At 35.0% G+C, this 22,884-nt stretch overlaps 1 protein-coding gene across 2 annotated transcripts; it reads right to left on the reverse strand.

The window, feature by feature from the left end:
* Positions 1-375: 375 nt before the first annotated feature.
* Positions 376-15,459, reverse strand: LOC110096510 (probable DNA-3-methyladenine glycosylase 2). 2 transcript variants are annotated; one of them, XM_020822505.2, is made up of 3 exons: positions 14,452-15,458; positions 1,013-1,067; positions 376-699 (listed from the first exon to the last, which is right to left on the reverse strand). In XM_020822505.2, exons 1-2 carry the CDS (start codon positions 15,376-15,378, stop codon positions 1,056-1,058), a joined length of 939 nt encoding a protein of 312 aa, XP_020678164.1. In that variant the 5' UTR covers positions 15,379-15,458; the 3' UTR covers positions 376-699; positions 1,013-1,055. The 2 variants fall into 2 exon arrangements, with proteins under 2 accessions (XP_020678164.1, XP_020678165.1); XM_020822506.2 differs by lacking the exon at positions 1,013-1,067 and having other exon boundaries at positions 14,452-15,459.
* Between the last annotated feature and the right edge of the window lie 7,425 nt (positions 15,460-22,884).

A 22,884-nucleotide genomic window follows, 5' to 3' on the forward strand; every position in this document is an offset into this window, starting at 1 on the left:
GCATTGCATGCGCCACCAATGTCCGCCCTCATGGCCCTCATTGTCGATTGCTTAATGTTGGCATGCCAATCTTCCACGCAATTGAAATATATTCTAACAAATATATACAATATTTCAATGCATTTAATTTGCATCATATTAAGACTTCGTTTGGGACGATTTTCTTATTGCTTCTTATAGCAACTTTTTAGTACAAAAGTTTAAGCCGTCCCAACGGAAGCCTAAATAACTCATCTATTTCTAAGTTGAATTCATCTGAATTACTCAATATTTGAAAAAACCATCTATTTAAAAAGCATCCAAGCAAACAAATCCAAAATGAAATAAATGGCTGAATCCTTGAAATGAACCTCTCCAATTACCAATATTGAGAGCAAAGAAGATGGTAAAAATTAAGAGCTGAATTGAACAAGTCTTAAACTACAACCAGAAACAGTAATACAATATTTCTTTGCTAAAAGAGCACACAGAATAAATAGCAAGTCGACAACAAAATGAAATTCCATACAACTCCACTAAGTATTAACCCTCACAGAAACACATATTGCAACTGTTGACTGACCAAAATTTTTGTATCCCCCCTAAAAATCAAAATTCCATCATCACCTTAATATCATAATCTGGAGAATAAAATATCCATTGACCAAAATTCACCAAGGGATGTAAGCTTGAGATCCTTAGTTTGATTCATAGAATCATCTGGAAAAAAAAAAACCATAATTCAATCACTAGAAGATATCCTACTCATAAACAAAGCTTCAAAGATTGCAGAGAAGAACATAAATTTGGAAAACATTCAATGTGGGAAAGAACATGAGAGATTATTCTATGCAGATGCCGAACACAACTCTACATCCAGATACCAATTAAAATGAGCCACGTCAGTGATATCGAGCCTGAGCACCGAGCAGTGCCGAGCCACGGTACAACGGTACCGAACCGCAGGCTTAGGTATCCTGACGGGGTTTGGCTTCCGCACAGAATAATTTTTCAAAGAATAGACAAACTTCACCATTCAAGCAAGGAGAGCACTGAAGAATTGTTCATCCCCGAGGCTACCTGTCTACCTGTCATAGGTCAACAAGAACCAGTATACAAATCTAAGATAGCATTTCAATTAAGTAGAAAGAATTAATCTACAGGATCTGGTTACCAAATATTAAAACAGAATGATCAAATGGGTATAGACATTTTATTATAAAAACAATGCATTTTGATTAGAAGATCCTTGAGAGAACCTCAACCAATTATTTAATTGTTTAGGAATACATTAAGATCTGTGCAACTGTAGCTGCTTGTCATTTTTGTCTGGGTAAAGCTTAATGTAGAACAAAACATGGTACAGTACAAGTGCAGATGAAGCTTCTAAAATATGATGAGGAAATTACAGCACAAAAATCTTATGTATTTACATATTTAATACCTAAATGTTTAGAATTACTTATATAACACTAAAAACTCTAAATCACATAAAAAATATCATAAATATTAACTTATTTAAATTAAAACAAACATATTCATAAATATATTTTGACATAATTTAGACACTAAAGGGATATATAAATAAATATAAAGATCTAGGTGTTAGATATACAAATACATGATATTTTGGTGCTATGTAAACCCCCAAAATATATAATAAATAAAATCTTTATTGTTAATATATGTAAAAAAGTAGTATGCATCCTATCAATATAGGTTTTGTGGAGAATATTATAGACAAAGCCTTATCCCTATATTGTAAGGAGTTATTTTTATGATTCGAATATGTAACATCTGGATCACAATGGAAACAACCTAGCCAAGATCTTCCATTCTCAAATCAATTATTTCTTTATAGATTTCTCATCTCTAGATTAATAGATATAGTTGGCATAAAACTAGCTTAAGTTCATTTTAATCAATTTAAAATTTAACATTCAAGCACAACAAAGTATTGGTTAACAATTATTGTGAAAACTAAACATCTTGTTACAACTAGGAAATATATATTGGCTAGAAATGCAATATCTAAAGGGAAATCAAAATTGTAATCAACACACATAACAGTCGCAAGTGACGGCATTTGAATAGGGTATGTAAAGTAATGGTTGCAGCATTTGAAGAGATCCCGGCATGAAAAGCCACAAAATAGCGACATCAAAATCAATAATGCTAAATAGAAATAGTTATCATGAATAAGGATAGAGTCTCAATTAAACATACCTAACTACAGTATCAAATAAATAGATAAACCATATAACAACAACAACATAAAGTCTTTATCCCACTACATGGGGTCGGCTACATGAATCATTTTGTTATGTTAAGAATCAAATTCTTATTTAAATCTAATAAAGAAAGATCATTTCAAAAATTTTCTAACCAAGCCTTTTTAGGTATATGTTAGGTCGGTTCCTGAACTGACCCAGCCGGCCCCACATGGGCTGGCCTTAGTCTATAGGAGGTGGGGTCAAACCGCCTCTCATGTTTACGCCCAAGCAATAGGGGCCCACGCCCTATTTGATTGCCGCCCATTAATAGTAGGGTCCACTATTTGAATTGATCTATTTGATTTAATCTATTTTTGGCAAGGGGGTTAATCTATTTGATTTAATCTATTTTTTGTAAGGGGATTAATCTATTTGATTTAATATATTTTTGGCAGGGGGAGGGGGTGGGCGGCTAAAGCTATAAATAAGCATGAGAGGGAAGGGATAGGAATGCTTGAATATTGTTTTCTCTTGGAGTCTCTTGGGTGTCTTGGGCACTAGACTTGGTGTCTAGAGTTTGGAAGAGAACAATACTCCTCTCGAATAGAGGATCAATTGCATCTTTTCTTATGTTTGTTTAGCTTTGAGTAAACGGTTATTTTGGGTTGTTTCATTATTGTTCCTGTGTCTTCTCGCTGTTTTTACCAATTTCTTGTTAAAGTTGCTTGCAAAGTCTAGTACATCCGATAGGATTACTTGCAAACTCAAGTATTTCCAATCAATATACCTCTACCTTTCTTAACATAGGCCAAATCTAATACATCTACTCTCCTAACAGGGTATCGAAAGGCCGCCATTTTACATGACCAAATAATATAAGGCGACTCTCTAATCTTATTTGCCACTAGAGCTACTCCAACCTTTTCATGGATAGGCTCGTTTCGTATTCTGTCCAAACCATATAATAACAACCATGTCCAAAAAAATAAAATAAAAGAAAACTTTGCACATACAACTTATACTACACTTGAGCAAATTCAATAAATTTAACATTTGATATGCATCAAGCAAATTAATACAAAAGCATTGTGTTTTCAAAACATCAATTCATAAGTCATCTCAAATAAATATGTTAAACAATGCAACAGATATCTTTAAATCAACAATTAGTAGCGGATACAATCTCATCATTCAAAATAACTTTAATAATAAGTTGTATAGAATTATCTAACAGAGTTGGATGCAAATTAGAGAGTAGAAAGAGAGATAAATCCAAAAAATGACAGCAAGTTCATAAAATAAGGTTAAGACATATACATTTAAAAGAAGCTTAATATTAAGTTTTAATTCGTAGGCCTTGGTTCTAAATTGCTGAAAGATTTTAAATGGCCTTATTTTTCTCAAATTTAATTTCTTAAACATTCATGGGGAAATTTTCTATAATTTAAAAGCACAATTCCTTTCACCAAGTTTCAACTCAACATACCTCAAGTTCACATTTAAAAAAAATAATCTTATAATTGTCATAGTTAGTAGCCAATTTTTCATGAAAATCCTCATGTAATTATCTACATGTTATGCAAATGCATTAAGCCTAAACTTAATAGAAGCTCAACAAGATCTATAAACTATCTAGGTTAAAGCCTTATGACAATCTCAAGACCTATTAACAAATTCTTGCAAGTAAACTCAGCCATACGTAATATTAAATCACACCTAGATATAGTCTTTTATTAGTCAATATAAAATATCTTCAAACTCCTATTTATTACTTCAGTTTGTCCATTAGCTTCTTGATGGCATGCTATAGAGAAGTCACGTTTTGGCCCTATTTTTTCAAAGGAATTAAAAATAAAAATTCATCAATTTTATATATCGATCACTAATAATTGCTCTAGGCAACACATGTAATTTATCCACCACATTAAAATATAATTTTAAAATGTGATATGCAACAATAGTTTTATGATATGATACAGAATGAGTCGGGATTGGAAAATGATCTATCATCTATGATGCACCGACAATTCTCATCAAAGGGATATGCAGTATCTGACAAGTATCGGACACAACAAGCCTCTAACACGCGTCGGATACGCTGAACACGTGTCCAATAAAAAATAAGTGGACACACATCTTAAATATTTCATTAAAATTTTTAAAAATACTTTTTTGTATTTTAATTTTTTTATTTATTTAAAAAAAAAAGTAAACTTTTTATTTTCACTCCACAACCCCAAATAAATCGCACGTACTTAGTATCTCAATCCCCGAACATGCCAATTTTCATTTCCCTCTAGCAGGTTACGACTATGGTTTCACAACGATGCACGATGTCATCTCTTCGATGTCGTTACAACATCAATGTTTTAAAACAATCTCAGCATTAAAGTCTAATGCTATCTTGACATTGATGCTCAATTTCAACAATTTCTAGGCCAAGAATCAAGCCATGCACCATCTCGACATCTCATCTTTGTCCAACGTCATCTCTATATTAGCAACCGATGTCATCTTAACATGGAGGGCCAATACTGTCTCAACATCGATGTTCAATGACCGTTGCACAACATCAATGCTCGATTCTCGACAACATTGTCATCTCCGCTCTCGATGTCTGACACGACATCCACGTCCACCTCTTAACATCCTAACATTAATCATTTTAAGCTCAGATCATAATTAAATGATTTATTATTTCTCAATTATTCTTCATATCCAGCTTATTCAATTTCAACACACTATTTTTTAGATCTAAAAATTATAACACCATGTCTAACTCATATCTGTGTCCTACAGGGATGGATGTAGTGTGGGGGCACTGGGAGCACGTGCCCCCACAGCCCCATTAAGTCAGTAGCCACAGGAATTAATTTGGTAATATATTATATATTAATATCATTTATTTATCATTAATTACAGAATAAACTAAATAAATGATTTACTTTTTTCATCCCTAATGCATTAAATATTCCACTTTTCCCCAAAACTTTCCTGCTGGCAACTATCCCGTCCCGCTTTGCTTCTCATCTCACACGCTAATAGGGACTAGGGAGACTATTCAGTAACTAGAGAGAAGCCCGAACGGCCGAATGAGACTCCGCCCCTGCCGCCCAGTTGCCAGTCGTCGACCGGCGGTCACGCACAGTCCGTCGTAAGAATTCTGAATCGTTTTACCTAACTACTAGCCTAGTCTTCAAGTTATTTATCTTAACTTTTGAGTTTCAATTGAAAATTGGAATGAAAAAAAACTGATTTTTTGTGTGAAATTTTTCAGATTTAACTAGGAATCAAAAGCTTCGGATCTCATTATCTTAAGATTTTTTTTTTTTTTGAAGCCAGACATAGCTTTATCGAAATTTAGATCTTCTAGGCACCGGCAAAATACTTGTTTCAAATGAAAGAACAAATCACAAAATCTGTTTAAAGCAGAAAATTATTTCTTTTAGATCATGAGTTTAAGTCAAATATTTTATGATTTATTGTTTACAGATAAAAATATATTTAATGATTATTAGCATTTTTTCTATGAATGCTCGACTTTAAGAAAAAAAAAAAGCTTAAAGGCAGGGGTGAAGCCAGGATTTTAATCATGTGGGGGCACAAAATTTTAAATTATTTAAAACCCCTCAACCTTTTTCATCCGGACTTGGAACCTGCATTGGTGGTTTAAAAAAAAATTTTAATCGTTAGATTCATTATAAAAAAATAATATATATAATAAAACAAAAAACTTACATATCATCTATAATTTCTCCCGCATAGTCTTTATTTTTTGAAATCGTTGTACAATCAATTCATTGTTGATACTATTGAATATATCTTTTTCAATATAAGTAAACAATCATTCATCCAGGAGTCTCCTATACAATTGCGTAAACGATTCTTTATAATATTCATTGCAAAAAATATCTGTTTGACTATTGTTGTAGCAACTGGCAATATCAAAGGAAGCTTTATAAGTAAAAACACCAAAGGATAAATATCATTTTTTCGAGTCTCCACTATTTTCTGGCAAGTTCTCCAAGTTCTTTTAAATTCATAAATGCATCGCTCGATCTCATATAAACAATAAAATTTTCAATTTGATGGTCTAGTATGATGAGATCCATTTTTGAAAAATCTGACGGATAAAATTTTGCTAGGCTAACCATTGTTCTTTATCAAAAGCTGAAAATGACTTAGATGGATTCAAACATGCGACACACATTAGTAATTCTGTATTAATTTCATCAAACCTATTATTGAGTTCTTGAAGTTGCATATCTATAACAATGTAAAATAATTTGATTTGATAATGATTTTTATCTGTTATAATTTTAGTATGACGTCTTGATCTTCCTCGCATCACAAATGAATCAGTCATGTTTGGAATGTTTATGATATTCTTCTTACAAAATAATTCAACTTCTTTAAACAAAGTGTACCGCCCATCATTTCTCATATTTTGAAGCATTTACTTAGAAATTCTTACCAAAGTCATGGCATTTATAATGTCATGATCTTTTCTTTGCAGCACTTGTGATAACTCATTTGTAACTCCCAATATATTATTCATCATGTGTAAATTGAAAATAAATTCAAAACTTTGCACAAATTCAAGTAAGGAATATGCTTCACCTTTTTTATCATTACTAGATCCCTCATGTGTCACTATATCAAGAACATCTATAATAGACCCAAATAAAAGAATTAAACTGATAAGTGAATTGTAGTGGGTACCCCAACGAGTGTCTCATGGCCTTTGAAGTGCAATTTGTTGATTTAAACCTTAACCTTTTGCAATCTCTCCACTTTCCAATTATTCAACAATTTTGTCATAATATTTTCCTTTTAATATATCTCTTCTTTTGCATAAAGTATCAATTATATTTAATAAATTGGTCACAGTGTTAAAGAATGAAGCAACTTTGATATGATTTTTTTTCGACTGCAACTAATGCTAGTTGGAGTTGGTGTGCAAAACAATGAACATGATAAGGTAAAGAGTTCTCTTTCATGATCAAATTCTTTAATCCATTAAACTCACCCCGCAATAAATTAATTGCTCCTAAAAATCAAGAAAGAAATCGCATAAGCTGCTGCAATTGAGGTCTCAAATGTCATAATCAATTAATTGAAAAATGATGTATTTTCAATTTTACTAGATGAAGACCAGGATATATCAGTCAAAGAATAAGTTGACGTTGCTTTATGTTATGTTGATTTGTAAGGATGTATCATTGAGCATTTTATTGGGATTGTTCATGTAGAAGATACAATAGGTCTAACACTAAAATTGGCCATTGAAGCTTTATTTGTAAAGTATGGTTTGAGTGTGACACAAATACAAGGAAAAGGGTATGATGAAGCAAGCAATATGCGGGGTGAGTTTAATGGATTAAAGACTTTGATCATGAAAGAGAACTCTTCAGCTTATTATGTTCATTGTTTTGCACACCAACTTCAACTAGCATTAGTTGTAGTTGCAAAAAATCATATCCAAGTTGCTTCCTTCTTTAACATTATGACCAATTTATTAAATATAATTGGTACTTCATGCAAAAGAAGAGATATATTAAGAGGAAATATTATGACAAAATTGTTGAACAGTTGGAAAGTGGAGAGATTGCAAAAGGCCGAGGTTTAAATCAACAAATTGCACTTCAAAGGTCAGAAGACACTCATTGGGGTACCCACTACAATTTACTCATCAGTTTAATTCTTCTATTTGAGTCTATTATAGATATTCTTGATATAGTGACACACGAAGGATTTAGTAGTGATAAAAAAGGTGAAGCGTATTCCTTACTTGAATTTGTGCAAAGTTTTGAATTTATTTTCAATTTACACAAAATGAAGAATATATTGGGAGTTACAAATGAGTTATCATAAGTGCTGCAAAGAAAGGATCAGGACATTATAAATGCCATGACTTTGGTAAGAATTTCTAAGCAAAGGCTTCAGAATATGAGAAATGATGGGTGGGACACTTTGTTTAAAGAAGTTGAATTATTTTGTAAGAAGAATAGCATAAAGATTCCAAACATGACCGATTCATTTGCGATGCGAGGAAGATCAAGGCGTCATACTAAAATTATAACAAATAGACATCATTATCAAATTGAATTATTTTACATTGTTATAAATATGCAACTTCAAGAGCTCAATAATATGTTTGATGAAATTAACACATAATTATTAATGTGTGCCACATGTTTGAATCCATCTCAGTCTTTTTCAGCTTTTGATAAAGAACGATGGCTACGCCTAGCAAAAGTTTATCCATCAGATTTTTCAGAAATGGATATCATCATACTAGACCATCAAATTAAAAATTTTATTATTGATATGAGATCGACCGACGCGTTTATGAATTTAAAAGGACTTGGAAAACTTGCTCAGAAAATAGTAGAGACTCAGAAAAATGATATTTATTCTTTGGTGTTTTTACTTATAAAGCTTGCTTTGATATTGTCAATTGCTACAGCAACAGTCGAACGGGCATTTTCTGCAATGAATATTATAAAGAATCATTTACGCAATCGTATGGGAGACTCCTGAATGAATGATTGTTTACTTACTTATATTGAAAAAGATAAATTCAATAGTATCGACAATGAATTGATTATACAACGATTTTAAAAAATTAAGACTGGTGGGAGAAATTATAGATGATATGTAAGTTTTTTGTTTTATTATATTCTATATTTTTATAATGAATCTAACGATTAAAAAAAATTTAAAAACCACAAATGCCGGTCCCAAGTCCGGATAAAAAAGGTTGAGGGTTTTTAAATTAATTTAAAATTTTGTGCCTCCGCATGAATAAAATCCTGGCTCCGCCCCTGGTGTCCTATATTTTCCATAATTGATGTGTCCGATATCTATATTGTGTTGTGTCCGTATTGTCGTGATTATGCACGTGCATCATAGTCTATCACAAAAAATCTGAATAATGGTTTCCGAGAGTTCGTTGTAAATCTAACATAAACCCGTACAAATGTCTTCCTAAGGATTATATGGGATTGACAAAGGTGTATGCAACCCTCTATTATGTTTCCTACCAGTAGCATACTGATAAATCCAATGCTATGAAATAATTTGAGCCACATCACTTTCTCTGAAAACGATAAGCAAACATATAAGAATTGTTCTAGATATTTCTGTGTTAAATCATGTCAGTGTAAAGCCGGGTCAACCCAAAGCACCCTCTTGTTTGTTTAGCAAAATGCATCTAATGGTGTCTTGACAAAGAATTCAAACTTAAAATCAATTTTGAATTTAAACCATTATTTTACACCTTGAAAAAATATATTAGTTAATAAAGGCAGCATTGTTTGAGACAAAGTCAGTTCTGGCCATTGAATAGATGGTCAAAATCCATGTTGATAGCACCATAACGTGTGAGTCCTTTTATATACAACCAAGCAACCCTGATGCTTGCAGGGGGGGGGGGGGGGTGGGTCAAAACAAGACGAGAATTTGTTTTGACGCCTTGGGCTTTCTGGTGTTTTCGGGTGAGCTTGGTTGCTTAATATTGAGCTCAAATGCTGGAATTTACTTAGTTTAGCCTCATAAATATTTGAGCTAAAATTTAATCTTCATGATTGGGGTATTTATTTACTTCCTAGCTCATTAATTTTTCAGCTCTTGGTTGGTCATAATGAGCTGAAGATTAGCTCAATTTATTTAAGTTTAGTGAGCTCATTATGGTGTATCTTGCCCCTTTTCTTTCCCCAAGCTTCCTCTCGGTTTTCCCCTCCATGTCTCCCTTTGGTTCCACGAGGCTGGCTGATTGGTTCCGTGCCATTGGGCTTTGGTTCCATGGCTGGCTGGCTGTTTTCCCGTGCCTTGGCCCTTTAGTTCCCACGGCTGGTTGGTTTTTCTGTGCCGTGACCCTTTGTTTCGTGTGCTGGCTGCTTTGTTTCGTGGATGGCTGCTTGGTTCCGTGGATTGCTGCTTGGTTCCATGGGTTGCTGCTTGGTTCCGTGGATTGCTGCTTGGTTCCTGTGGCTTTTCTCCTCTGTTTTGCTGTACCGTTTGGGGGCTGATGTGTTATGGTTGTTGGTCTTTCATTTCCCTAAATCTGATAGATTTATTTAATGTTGTTTGGTGGCTGTTGGGTGGGGCTGCATCTTTGTTTTCTGTGCAGAATTCCTGCTGCAATTTTTGGAGACTTTTGGCCTTCTAGTTCCCATAATTTATTGGGTTAATAATTGTGTGAGGTGGTTGTTTGGTTGCCAGCTTTTCTCCTATAAATATAAGATGTTTGGGCAAAGAAAAAAGAGTTGTGATGATGATAATTTTTGGATAAAAACCTGAGAGGATTTTTTGGAAAAGCTTGAGAGTTTTGTCCACTTCTTCTTCTTCTCTATCTTGGGATAACTTGCGAGTTACTCCTATCCTTTGTCTTGGCTTCTAATCCCTTCTTCTACCCACAAGTATCCCTTCCACTTGTATCCTTCTTCTAAATGAAAGAAAAGCATCTTTAGGTTGTTTTCAGTTTGGTCTTGAAGGTTGTAAGTGTTTCTTTATGTTTGTATGTGTTCTTTTTATATGAAATGTAAGAGTTTGTTTGTGTATTTTCTTATCCCATGTATGTTTTTAAAGATTAGTAAGGTTTTGTTTTGGTAATAAAACATTAGGGGATCTTTCCTAATTTTTTATTACATCAAACCCTAAAGGAATTTGAACATGACGACGTATGGTTTAGGACTTTTTATGCAAATCAAGGATGAGAAGGACCAAAGCATGCACATAAACTCATATATGCAATTCTTGAACTTTAATTTCAACAAATGTTCGTGACATAAGATAAAAATTAGAAATATACAAAATTCATGCAAAGGATAATGTATTAGTTGTCTGATAAAAATAAAACATGGAAAATCAAGATTTTAATAAAATTATATGTTTTATATGAAACTTGCATCACAATTAGAAAAATCACAAAGCTGCTTAGAAATCATAATTAAATATAGAAGATTAATCGACGCTATTTTCAAAAGGATATGAATCATTGAAAGCCAGTAGATATTAATCATCATAGAAACGACGGTCCCAAGTCTTATCCAGTTGGATAGTGAGCGTAGAAGATAAATAAGATCGCAACCAGGCATTGTGTAAGACTGGTGATACAAGAAATAAATATTGTAAAACCAATGGATCAGCAAGGCTACATCTATAGGATTGCATAAGACCTATGAAAATATTTCATGTATGGATGTCTATTGGTGACAAAGGTTTAAGGAAAGCTTGTAGGCGTGGAAGGAATCACTAAAGCTTTATAACAGTGGAGGCGGAAGACATAGGAGATACTATAATCCTACATCAATCTCCCCATCTTAAAAAAAAAAAAGACTCAAAAAAATTGTTTCAGGTCATCAATATAAAAAACTCTCATAAATGGTAACATCACAACTTGCAATTGGATAACTGTATACTTTGAGATTTGCATTAATTTTGCCTTACTTTTAGCTCTAATGAATCATTTAGTTGATAAACATCGCCTATAGATTTATCTACCCAGTTTATAAGACATTTTAACATCCACCATTATGAACATGATTTTCTCTTCAATAATGCAGAAGAAATAAGATTAGCATAAAACATTGAGAATTATACAAATGATGTGTTGGATATGGAGTTTAAAAACAAGAGGCTAACGAGAGAAAAACTTAATAGCCCAAGCCAGTAACGACCAGCAAAGGTAGAAGTTGAGAGTTAGTCTCTTTCCCCAATCAAGTGCACACAGGAAAGTTTTGAAGGGGAGGAGGTGGGATAGTAACAAGTAGATTTATTATTAGCACACATATTTAGGAGATAATTTGTTGAATCCTAGATAATTATGAACCAAATCAAAGCTTATTTGAAAAATCAAATCCAGATTTGTTTAACCTAATAAATTTAGTTTGAAACCAAATTTCAAATTTCAGCAAAGAGAAAAAAATTTGAGGAAACTAATCTCCAAACTTAACAATTGGTTCATCAATGGGATATTCATCAATGGGAGAATCAGCAGCAAAGTCTCTCAAACCTTCAAGAAATTTTCAAAATTAAGGACCTACTCCATGTTTTGGAAAAATATTTGTATATTTGGTTTCATAGGTAGACATATATAAAAGTCAATAAGCCAGTTAGACACCACTTTTAAATGCAGCTCTTGTTTTAATCCTAACGTCATGGTTCTAGAAACCTGTCGTTACCCAGATCAAGTATTATCACAAAAACAAAAATTATTTGATATTTACTGAGAAAAAAATTTTAGGAAATAAATCTTACCAAAATTATTCAGATAAATAGTAAATATATGAATAATTCACGGAATACCTCAGAATGAAGTTTATCATTCACAATTTCCATACAAAACCAAAAAGGAAAAAAAAATGCTGTCACACTCAAGCCTCTGCAATCTGCAACAATCATTCTTAGGTTGTCATATGAAACTCACATTTTGGACCAAAACTAGGCATTAGCAACCATCTTTCAAATGACTGCATGTTTACTCCTAGAACCAGGAAATATGGTTTTCTTCTGATCTTCATGATACCTCCAACACAGTATAGAACAAATTAAAATAGCTCGCAATTTAGGTAATATTTCTGGTACATTAGTGTTTCAAGCAAATACAGAATGAATTAAAAATGCGTTTGGTAACATCTTGTAAGTTCAAAGATCTCTACTGCAATTGCTTAAAACAATAGCAGATCAGAGCTTGCAGTTTAAGCTGTTATCACAAGGACCTCATATACCAAACAATTAGAAGTACACCAAGCAATAAACTGTTCAAAACACTTTGAACCACAACACACTCCATATTTGATGAATTTGCATAATCATGCACATCCTAGACTCAAACCCTAATTATGCAATTATTGTAATTCATCCTCAAATCAGATCCAACTAGATTAGTATCAAAAAAAAAATCCTCAAATCAGATCCAGTTCAGTTATCATTTCAAGATTTCTTGCAACTAGCCCGTAGCAGACAAAATCATGTTTAAATTTTCTCCCTGATAGCAAGAATCCTGCAGATCTTTAGATTTTCAGATCATCCAGAAATAATCTATAACTAGATTAAATCATATACCATTACGCTTGTTGTTTGTCTATTCATGTGAGCTCAAGTCGTGAGAAAGCAATGAAATATTAGTTTTCATCAAAACTCAACTAATTGACTAGAGCAAATGAGCAATGAGCGGAAGTCAATATAGGCCAAATCTAACTGTGTAACTCGAGCTGCTTGATGATTTCTTTCCAAATTCAATGGTACAATTTAAATGCAATTTCAATTACAAGCACAAACCACATTGGACCTACTAAAATTATAATTCTTTTCAAGAGCTCTGATCGATAGGTAACAAGTTCAAATTTCACATAAACCCCCAATATCTTATGATACCTAACGCGGAGGGGTTGTTTGGTTCACCACGACGTACTAATCAATGTTATGCTATTACTTCATTCGTACTTGCATTATGGAATCACCCAAATGATATCTAAAAATCTAGCGACCCCATGAACAATATAAAAGGCAAAAGAACTAAATATCATAAATAATGGCATATTCTATTACTAGAACTCCAACCAAATCAATTTTTATGGTGTTTCAAATCTACTTATGATGTATTCTTAAAATCAATTATATGATTTGAATTCTAATTGTTAGAATTATATGTAACCTTCAAAATGCAAAGATGAAGATTTGAAGTTTGGGGACGTAAACAAATGCCTGGACAATTGGGATTATTCTTTTATAATTGACATATTAAAATAATAAAATGATCAAATAATATACAATATGTTAAATAGTAGCATAGAAAAAAGACAAATCTCCAAACAAAAATAGAATTAAACATCTAATAATCATGCAAAATTATTAAGATATGTGAGGATATTAGGTTTAATCTCACATTGGTTGATAAAACAAACATCGTGTAAAAGCACTAATTGTTTGGCCCTCTTCTATAGACCTAAACTTATAAATTGACAATGGATTTGATCACTAGCACATCAGGCCCAACTTTAGGACTCCTTTGATTCACACTTCGAATTGAAAAAAAAAAAAATCAGCTTATATTTCTAGAGTTTTCTGGAGAAACAGCAACAAAATTCAAATAATTCCAGCCATTAAATAATTCCAATCAGCCATATAGACACATGCAAGTATGCAACCCATTATTTTATCCCCAACATTTTTTTTTTACTAATCCAAAATATTCCAGGATAGCATCTCACTCATTATCAATTAAGAGTCCAATCAAAGGAAAAGAAACTACCTGAAAAGTATCCATCATCAAAGACTGATGAGGCGCACCCGCTAGTAGCCCAACAGCGCTCGGTGTGGCCGCGGCCTTAGCCTGCGATAGCCGCCACATGTACCATGATCCCACAGACCTATACGGCCTCCACCGTTCACACAACTGCTCCATCTGTGATGGACGCGGCGTCTCCCCTAACCCATACAAAAGCTGCACACCGCGCCGCACCGTGGCATCCCCCACCGGAAGAATATCAGGCCGATGCAGTGAGAAGATCATAAACATGTGCGCCGACCACGTCCCGATCCCTTCCACCATAGTCAGCAACGACAGCAGCGAACGATCGTCGAGCGACACGATCGCCGCGTCGGAGAGAACTCCAGTATGGAACTTGCGGGAAAGGTCGTGGAGATAGCTGGATTTTCGAGCCGAGATGCCGATCTGGCGGAGGTGTTCAGCGGAGAGTGCGAGAACTGCGGCGGGTGAGACGCCACCGTGGACTTCGCAGAGCTTGAGGAATCGCTCGTAGGTGGGAACGGCGGCTTTCGGTGCGAGTTGTTGGTGGATGATGCTGCGTGCTAGGGTTAGAAACGGGGGCTGAAACTGGTGGAGGCTAAGGGGTTCGAGCTCGTCGATGACTGCAGCGAGGTGAGGGTCGGCAGCGCGGAGGTGGCGAATAGCGGCGTCAAGTTCTCCTGGGGCAGAGAGGGGTCGAGGGAGGAGGAAGAAAGGGGGTGGGGGCAGGGGCAGAGGGGCAGTGGAGTCTGGGGACACCTTGCGGAGCTTTTTGGGGCGAGAGAGGGATTCGTCGCCGTCTAAGACGGAGATGGGGTTGGCGGAGACTGAGGCGACGGCGGTGCATGAGACAGAAGCTGAAGGGGATGGAGAGGGGAGGGTTGGGTCGGGCATGGGAGGCGGCGGCGGAGGCCAGATGCTGTCGGTCATGGGCTTGGGGTCCGGTAATGGGTGGGTTTGGGTAGCGAGACAATAAAGGATTTGGTGAATCGGTACATCGGAAAAAGTCTTCTTTTTTTTTAATCAATTGGTCTATAACTTTTCAAAATTTAAATATATAAACATATTTTAATATTTTGTTTTGTTCAATATATCATTAATCAATTTTTGTTTTCATTGCATAATTAATTATCCAACCACTTTATAGTAAGTTGGCATTGAACAATAGTTTGAATTTGAATCAACTATTCTTAATTATTTTTAATTATAATTTTGAGAATATTTGAATTTAAATCAAATATCTATTGGTTGAGAGCTCAGATGATAAGTTGTATTTGATTGTGTAATTTTTATTTGATTTCTATTTTAGAGCTATAAAGTACAAATAAATAAATGTGGTGCTTTTTTTTTTATTTATGCACACATAAAAATCAAGATGCATATTTTTTATGATTTATTTTATTTCAATTTTTTTGGTTTGCAAATATCCTATTAAGAAAAAAGATCAGCTTTGACATAAAAATAATTAACAATAATTAATAAGAAGAATTCATGAATAAAAATTAAATAATAAAAAGGACATAAAATTTTATATAAAGAGAAAAACTAGTACTTTAAAAAGAAATGGCACAATAAAGAGCTTTTCTTCGAACTTACAGATAACTAATGTTGCGTTCTGAAATATTTGTGATGATAGAGAAAAATAAAATTTAGCGTTCTAGCTTTGTACGAAGATCAAGCACACAAACATATAAAATAGTAGGGTGCATTATTTATAAGAAACACCAAAATTTTTATGTGAAAACTGTGATAACCCCAGTATCTAACTTGGAAGAATTATTCAGTCAATCATTTTAAATCAATCAACTAGAGTTATCTATGATCAGCAATCAGTGATAAACAGTACAACATATTCTATTATTTAAAAACATCAATGTTCACATTTACATTCATTCCCAAAAGTCATTTACAATACTCAGGATCTACACATAAATCACGTATTCATCTTATCGTGAGCACAAAAGAATAACTATAACAAAAAGGAACAAAACCTGAAGAATCCTGATCAATCTCACACTCCTGCTCCCATGCCCTGACCTGAAATCATTAATCACATATAATATACTTAAAAAGCCAATAGGTCACCAAATACCTATAACTGAAATTAAAGCATGGTACATAAGCAATATGTATGTCAAACAGTCAAATCATAGCAATCACTTTCACATGATCATTGAGTCAATGCATAAATATAAATTAGTGCATAAACAAGCCATAGAGCTCTTCTCTTCCTCCTCCTCCCATTCATGTAAAGAATGGGGGTCTATTTATAGTTTTTGTGAGTGACATTATCACTATGTATTAAGAAGATCCATGGTAGATTTCGAATGTTCTATCGGATGGCTCATAGTGATTCTCTTGATCATAGAGTGTTTATCAAGCATTTAAGTGCCTTAGTGATGTCAGAAATTGCTGCTCAATTCAGCTATAAACATATTATATTTGGATATCATTTGATCATCAAATTAATGTTTTGAAGCTTTCAAGAGTGTTTTAGTCTTTTGATTTGGGCTCATTTGGGCTTGAATTACACTGAATTTAATGTCATAGGCTTCATCTTCTCAAGATGTTCAATTTGTCTATAAGCATATTGAAATAGGAGTTTGGATGGCCCCAAATTTAATTTTAAAAGTTTTGAATTCAGATTTGCATCGAGATTCATACTAGATCAAGGCGATTTTTGGTGACGTATTAGTTGCCCTATATTTTTGGATGTCAAAGCTCGTGAAGTCCGAAAATATGTGCCTGAACTTTTTCGAGTTGCTTGTGACTGAATATTGCATGAATATTGGTGCAACCACCTCCTAGATATCAACATGGATCTCCCCTCAAACCTGGGAATTGAGTAAAATGTCATTGATCATAACATGAAATTTTTTTTAAGTTAGGACATGGTCAAGAACAAAAAATGTTGATAAATTTAGCTTCTAAACTTTAAAATTGCTTGATATTGATTGTTCAAACTCTGTTTGGCCCCGAAAGTATCAAAATTAAGTTTGAAACACTAAAAAAATGATTTTTGGAAACCCAAAAAAACATTCAAATTAGACCATTCGAGCTAGAAAGTGGCCCAGACAAGGCTTGGAAGTTGAACCGGCCAGTCGGCCAAACAAGGCCACCTATAAAAGCGCCTGGGTGCACTCTTTGCACGTAGATGGGGCACGTACAATGCCCCTTTTGTAATCTTTTTTTAGCTCCCATTGGGGGGGGGACAACGAATATGAGGTGACATTGTTGCGACATTATATGTATGTATAAAGAGAGAGAGAGAGAGAGAGAGAGAGAGAGAGAGAGAGAGAAATTGGTATTTTTTATCCTTTTAAAATTATAAAACAAATATTGAAATTTAAAAAAAAAATTATAAAAAATTATAGAAAGTCATTTCATCTTCCTTATTTCTTGCACCTATAAATACCCCCCTTAGGGGCGAGGAAAAAACACAATCTCTTATGTCGATCCATGTCCTCTTTTGGATTAAGTAGCTTGTAGATTGTCAGCGGCGATCAAAACTTGACTCTCTTGTGTCAGTCCTAGCTTTCCCACGGATTAATAGCTTAGAGAACATTGGTAGCGATCAAAGCAAACATTATTGACGATCAAAGCATGGTTCTCTTATACCAATCCAATGGATTGGCAGCTCGGAGAACATCAGTGACGATCAAAGCCTAGTTCTCTTGTGCCTTTCCAAGCTTTCCCCAAAATTTGAATAATGACTAGGCAATAGCAATACTTAGCAAGAGATCTGACATTAGCAATGCCCTGGAGAAGATTTGGTGATAATTAGTAGATAGGAGGAAGTTCAACAATGATTGGTGGTCAAGAAGAGAACCGACGACGACAACACTTAAGAGGAAACCCGATGATAATCAATGGAGGGGAGGAAGTCCAGAGATGGTTGATGCTTAGGAAGAGATACACCAATCATAAGTTGGTCCTTTGATGCAAAGATTTGGGCAATATGCCTATGGTGGTAGTCAAACGATGAAAGCTTAATGGAGCTAGTTAGGTGACATTTTGATATTGATAATCGGACGGTGAGCTAATGCGACGGTTGAGATGATGGGGGTAGATATTGGATATTTTGATGGAGGGGATCGAACTCTGTGTCAATTGCAACAGTTTAGTGGCACACTCATGGTGCCAATGGAAGCATGATGGGGATCCGATCTTTTCTTAAAAGAGTTAAGAGAGATGTGTTGAAGTGCTACGTGGAAGAGATCGATGGAATCCACCAGGAATGTTTGGCCTATCTAATGTTATTTGTTTGAATGTTGCTCGATAGCATTAACATATATGGATGAGTCAAGGAATCCACTAAGGATGTTTACCTATATAAGGTTATTTATTAGAGCATTGCTCAATGATATTAACCAGTATGAAAGATGTCAAATCGAAACCCCTTAGGATTGATTATACCTTTTATTAGGAGGTGGAAAACATCACGTGTATCTCAAATCGAAGATGAACATCGGTATGTCTTAAACAGTTACAGTCTTTTCAAGGTCAAGACTAAGACTTTGTTGATGAAGTAGAAGTCTAGTTGTGGACAATATAGAGCTTGAAATTTAATAAAAGCATCATTGAATTTTCTAGGAGCTTTGGGGGGAGTGCGCTCACCACTACACAGTTCCGCCCCCGCAGTTGAGGTTGCACCAAAGTTACCTCTTAGTCTAAATATGCTTCCACAAAATTGATGCAGCTATGATTGATGCTTGAAAAGTGATAAAAAAATGCCTAAGGTTACCCTAAAAACTTCTTTAAAACTTGATAATAAATCATGTCCAAGGGACTATCTTGCTTCAACCATGCCCAGGACATTGATATGAATAGCCTTTTGAGGTTATTGTAAAGGTTGATCCCTAGCCAAGAATCATTTCTCACATATGGCGCCAAATTGTCACGTTCTAGAATATTCACAGTGGTACATAAATATAAAGTTTAGCATCCAGCTTTGTATGAAGATCCATCACAAAAATAGGTAAAAGAGTAGGGGTGCATTGTTTATAGAGACACCAGAATTTTTACGTGAAACCCCCAAAAGAGGAAACGCATCATGGAGCCTTGCCCATGCAAATTGATTTCACTTGTGTTGGTGGTTGATTATAATATTTTGCCTTCTTAGAGGAGGGTATTGGCTCAATGTAATAAATATACATTATATATATCTCATTACAGAGTTGGAGAATGATATGATAGTTGTTCTCAAGAGAGTAATGTCTTGCTTGTTTGGTTGGTAGGGTCGTAGTTGGACGATTATGGTCAGAAGGTCCGTAATAGATAAATGACTAAGGTTAGAAGGATCGTAGTTGGGCGATAGTGGTCAGAGAAACAATGATGAGCAATAGAGGTTGGAATGACCATAGTCGGGTGATGGTGGTCAAAATGATTGTAGTCAGGCGACGGTGGTCAGATGGATCATAGTCGGCGAGAGATGGAGGTTGAAAAGATCGTAGTCTGGCGATGGTGGTTGGAATGACCGTAGTAAGGCGATGGTGGTCGAAGGGATCGTTGCCGAAGGGCAACAGTGGTTGGAAGAACCACAGTCGGGAGACAATGGTCGGAGAGACTAGAGTCAATGAGCGACGAACATTGGAAGAATCGTAGTCGAGCGACACTGGTTGGAGAAACCGTAGTCGGCGGGCGACAGAGGTGGAAAGGACTATAGTTAAGCAACGATGGTTAGAGAGATCATAGTTGACAAGCGACGAAGATAGGAAGGACCAATGTTGGTAACTATGATTAGAGGAAAGGCTCGTCAATGGCTACTACATGAAAGACTGACGACAATGGTCTTGAGGAGATTCAACAACAAAGGTCTAGTGGTGCAGATTCGTCGGTGGTTGTGTTGGGGTGGAGTGCTAGGATTCTTCAAGTGCAAGAGCTCTTCTCTTCTTTCTCATCCCTTTAATGTAAAGAATGGGGTCTATCTATATTTTTTTTGGAGTGAGATCCTCAATAAATATTGAGAAGATCCATAGTAGATTTGAAGTGTTCTATCAGACGGCTCATAGTGGTTCCCTTGATCATAGAATATTTATCGAGCTTTTTAAGTGCCATAATTATGTCAGTATTTGATGACCTTGGGCTCGTTGGATTCGTTTCATCAAGTCACAAGATTCAACTAGAAGAGTGTCATATATGGACATCGTTAGGTCATCTAATTAATATTTTGAAGCTTCAAAGAGTATTTTGGTTCTTTGATTTAGGCTCTAATTGCACTGAATTTGGTGTCTTTGAGTTCATCTTCTCAAGATGTTCAATTTGACTATAAGCTTGCTCAAATCGAAGTTTAGATGGTCCCAAATTTAATTTCAGAAGTTTCTAATTAAATTTTGTATTGAGATTTGTGCCAGATCAAGTCGATTTTTGTTGACATATGCGTATGTTGGAGAAACATAAAATTTCTCAAATCAAATAGAAAAAGAAATCAAATATGAAGAATATAAATTGATGTTATGAAAATGCCCAAAACACCATTAAAGAGCGCCAATAGAGCAAATGAAATTAATACGATAAATTAAATTTACACTACACTACAAATATAATACGGAAATAATAAAAGTAAACACATAAATCAAAATAAAGGTATTATATTTTTTTATAGTTTGGCCCAAATTCACCTCAATGCATAATTTTTTTGGTGGGACATTAGGCCAATTAGATAAACTTACAAACATATCATATACATTAGACTCAAACTTAAAACATCTTAGTTTATAGCCAAAGCTCCTAAACAATAGATCAAAGTGAGCTGGTATAATGCTCAAATTCAAAAAGAGCAAGAACAACCGACCTAATTGATGAGTAATCATCAGGGCTAAGCCTTAAATAAGGAATTGTTCCTAGTAAGTTTTTTTTTTGGAATGGCATCATTCTAGGAGACAAAGTGGGCATGAATAAACTTATTCTAACATCGAATTTGAGGAAAGTCATCTCAAACGAAGCTTAAATCTAGTCTATAGTCAACTTCCTCACCTCATCTTCATCCTACTTAAAACATCTATAGCTATTATACTCCCAATAAAAAAAAACTTGGCAATAACATTTCTCCCGGGATGGATGGAATCACCTATTCCTTTCTTAAAGCTTACTGGAAGATCATTGGGATGGATGTTCGGAAAGCTATTCAATTATTCTTTAGCTCGAGTTCTATGTCTCCCAAGTGGAAAGAAATAATGGTGGTGCTTATCCCAAAAGTAAGCAATTCTTTATATCCTTCTAACTTTAGATCTATCAGCCTTTGCATGTCTATTTATAAAGTAGTGGAGAAAGTGTTATTAAATAGAATGATGTATGTTATTCACAACCTTGTATCTGAGGAGCAAGTGGCTTTCATCAAAGGTAGGTCTTTATCTGAGCATGTTCTCATGGCACAAGAACTTTTCCATAAATTCAGATTTTCTAATTCCAAAAGAGGTTTGATGGCAATCAAATTGGATATGGAACTGTCTTATGATAGTATGGCATGGAATACTCTTAAGCAAGTCCAGAACTACTTTGGTTTTCCAATAGGCTACTCCAAACTTGTTATGGAGTGTATTACTGATCCTATTTTTGTAGTTCATATTAATGGAGTTGGGTTGGATGGTATCAAAGGGAAAAGTGGCTTTAGACAAGGGTGTCCTTTATCACCCTATTTATTCATTCTTTGTTCTCAGTTACTTACTTAAATAAGCCGGCGCATAATCCGCCGGAACGGTTTCGTTGAGTTTAGAAGAACGTTTCCGCCGTAATCTGCGCCGGAAATAATCCAGAGCCCTTTTCACCGGCGGTATTTCCGGCGCAATTGACGCCGGTAAATTTCCGGCGTCCGATCCGCCGGAAATGACGCCGTAAACGTTATGTCGCATCATTCCGCCGGAACCTGCGCCGACAATGCCGGCGCAAAAAAATCCGCCGGAAATTCCGACGGTAATCACGTGTTTTCCCGTAGTGATTATTGACGATCAAAGCATTGTTCTCTTATACCGATCCAATAGATTGGTAGCTCAAAGAACATCAGTGACAATCAAAGCCTAGTTCTCTTGTGCCTTTCCAAGCTTTACCCAAAATTTGAAAAATGACCTGGCGATGGCAATACTTAAAAGGAGATCTAACATTAGCAATGCCCTGGAGGAGATCTGGTGATAATTAGTAGATAAGAGGAAGTTCAACAATGATTGGTGATCAAGAAGAGAACCGATGACGACAACACTTAAGAGGAAACCTGATGATAATCAATGGAGGGGAGGAAGTCCAAAGATGGTTGATGCTTAGGAAGAGATACACATATCATAAGTTGGTCCTTTGATGCAAAGATTTGGGCAATATGCCTATGGTGATAGTTAAACGATGAAAGCTTAACGGGGCTAGTTAGGTGACATTTTGATGTTAATAATAGGACGACAAGCTAACGTGACGGTTGAGATGATGGGGGCAAATATTGGATATTTTGAT

The sequence above is a fragment of the Dendrobium catenatum genome, unplaced genomic scaffold, assembly GCF_001605985.2.
Source record: "Dendrobium catenatum unplaced genomic scaffold, ASM160598v2 fragScaff_scaffold_81, whole genome shotgun sequence".
Lineage (NCBI taxonomy): Eukaryota > Viridiplantae > Streptophyta > Magnoliopsida > Asparagales > Orchidaceae > Dendrobium > Dendrobium catenatum.

Bases quoted from the DNA above. Each gene is read 5' to 3' on its own strand.
- LOC110096510 (XM_020822506.2), bottom strand. From the start codon at position 15,378: ATGACCGACAGCATCTGGCCTCCGCCGCCGCCTCCCATGCCCGACCCA.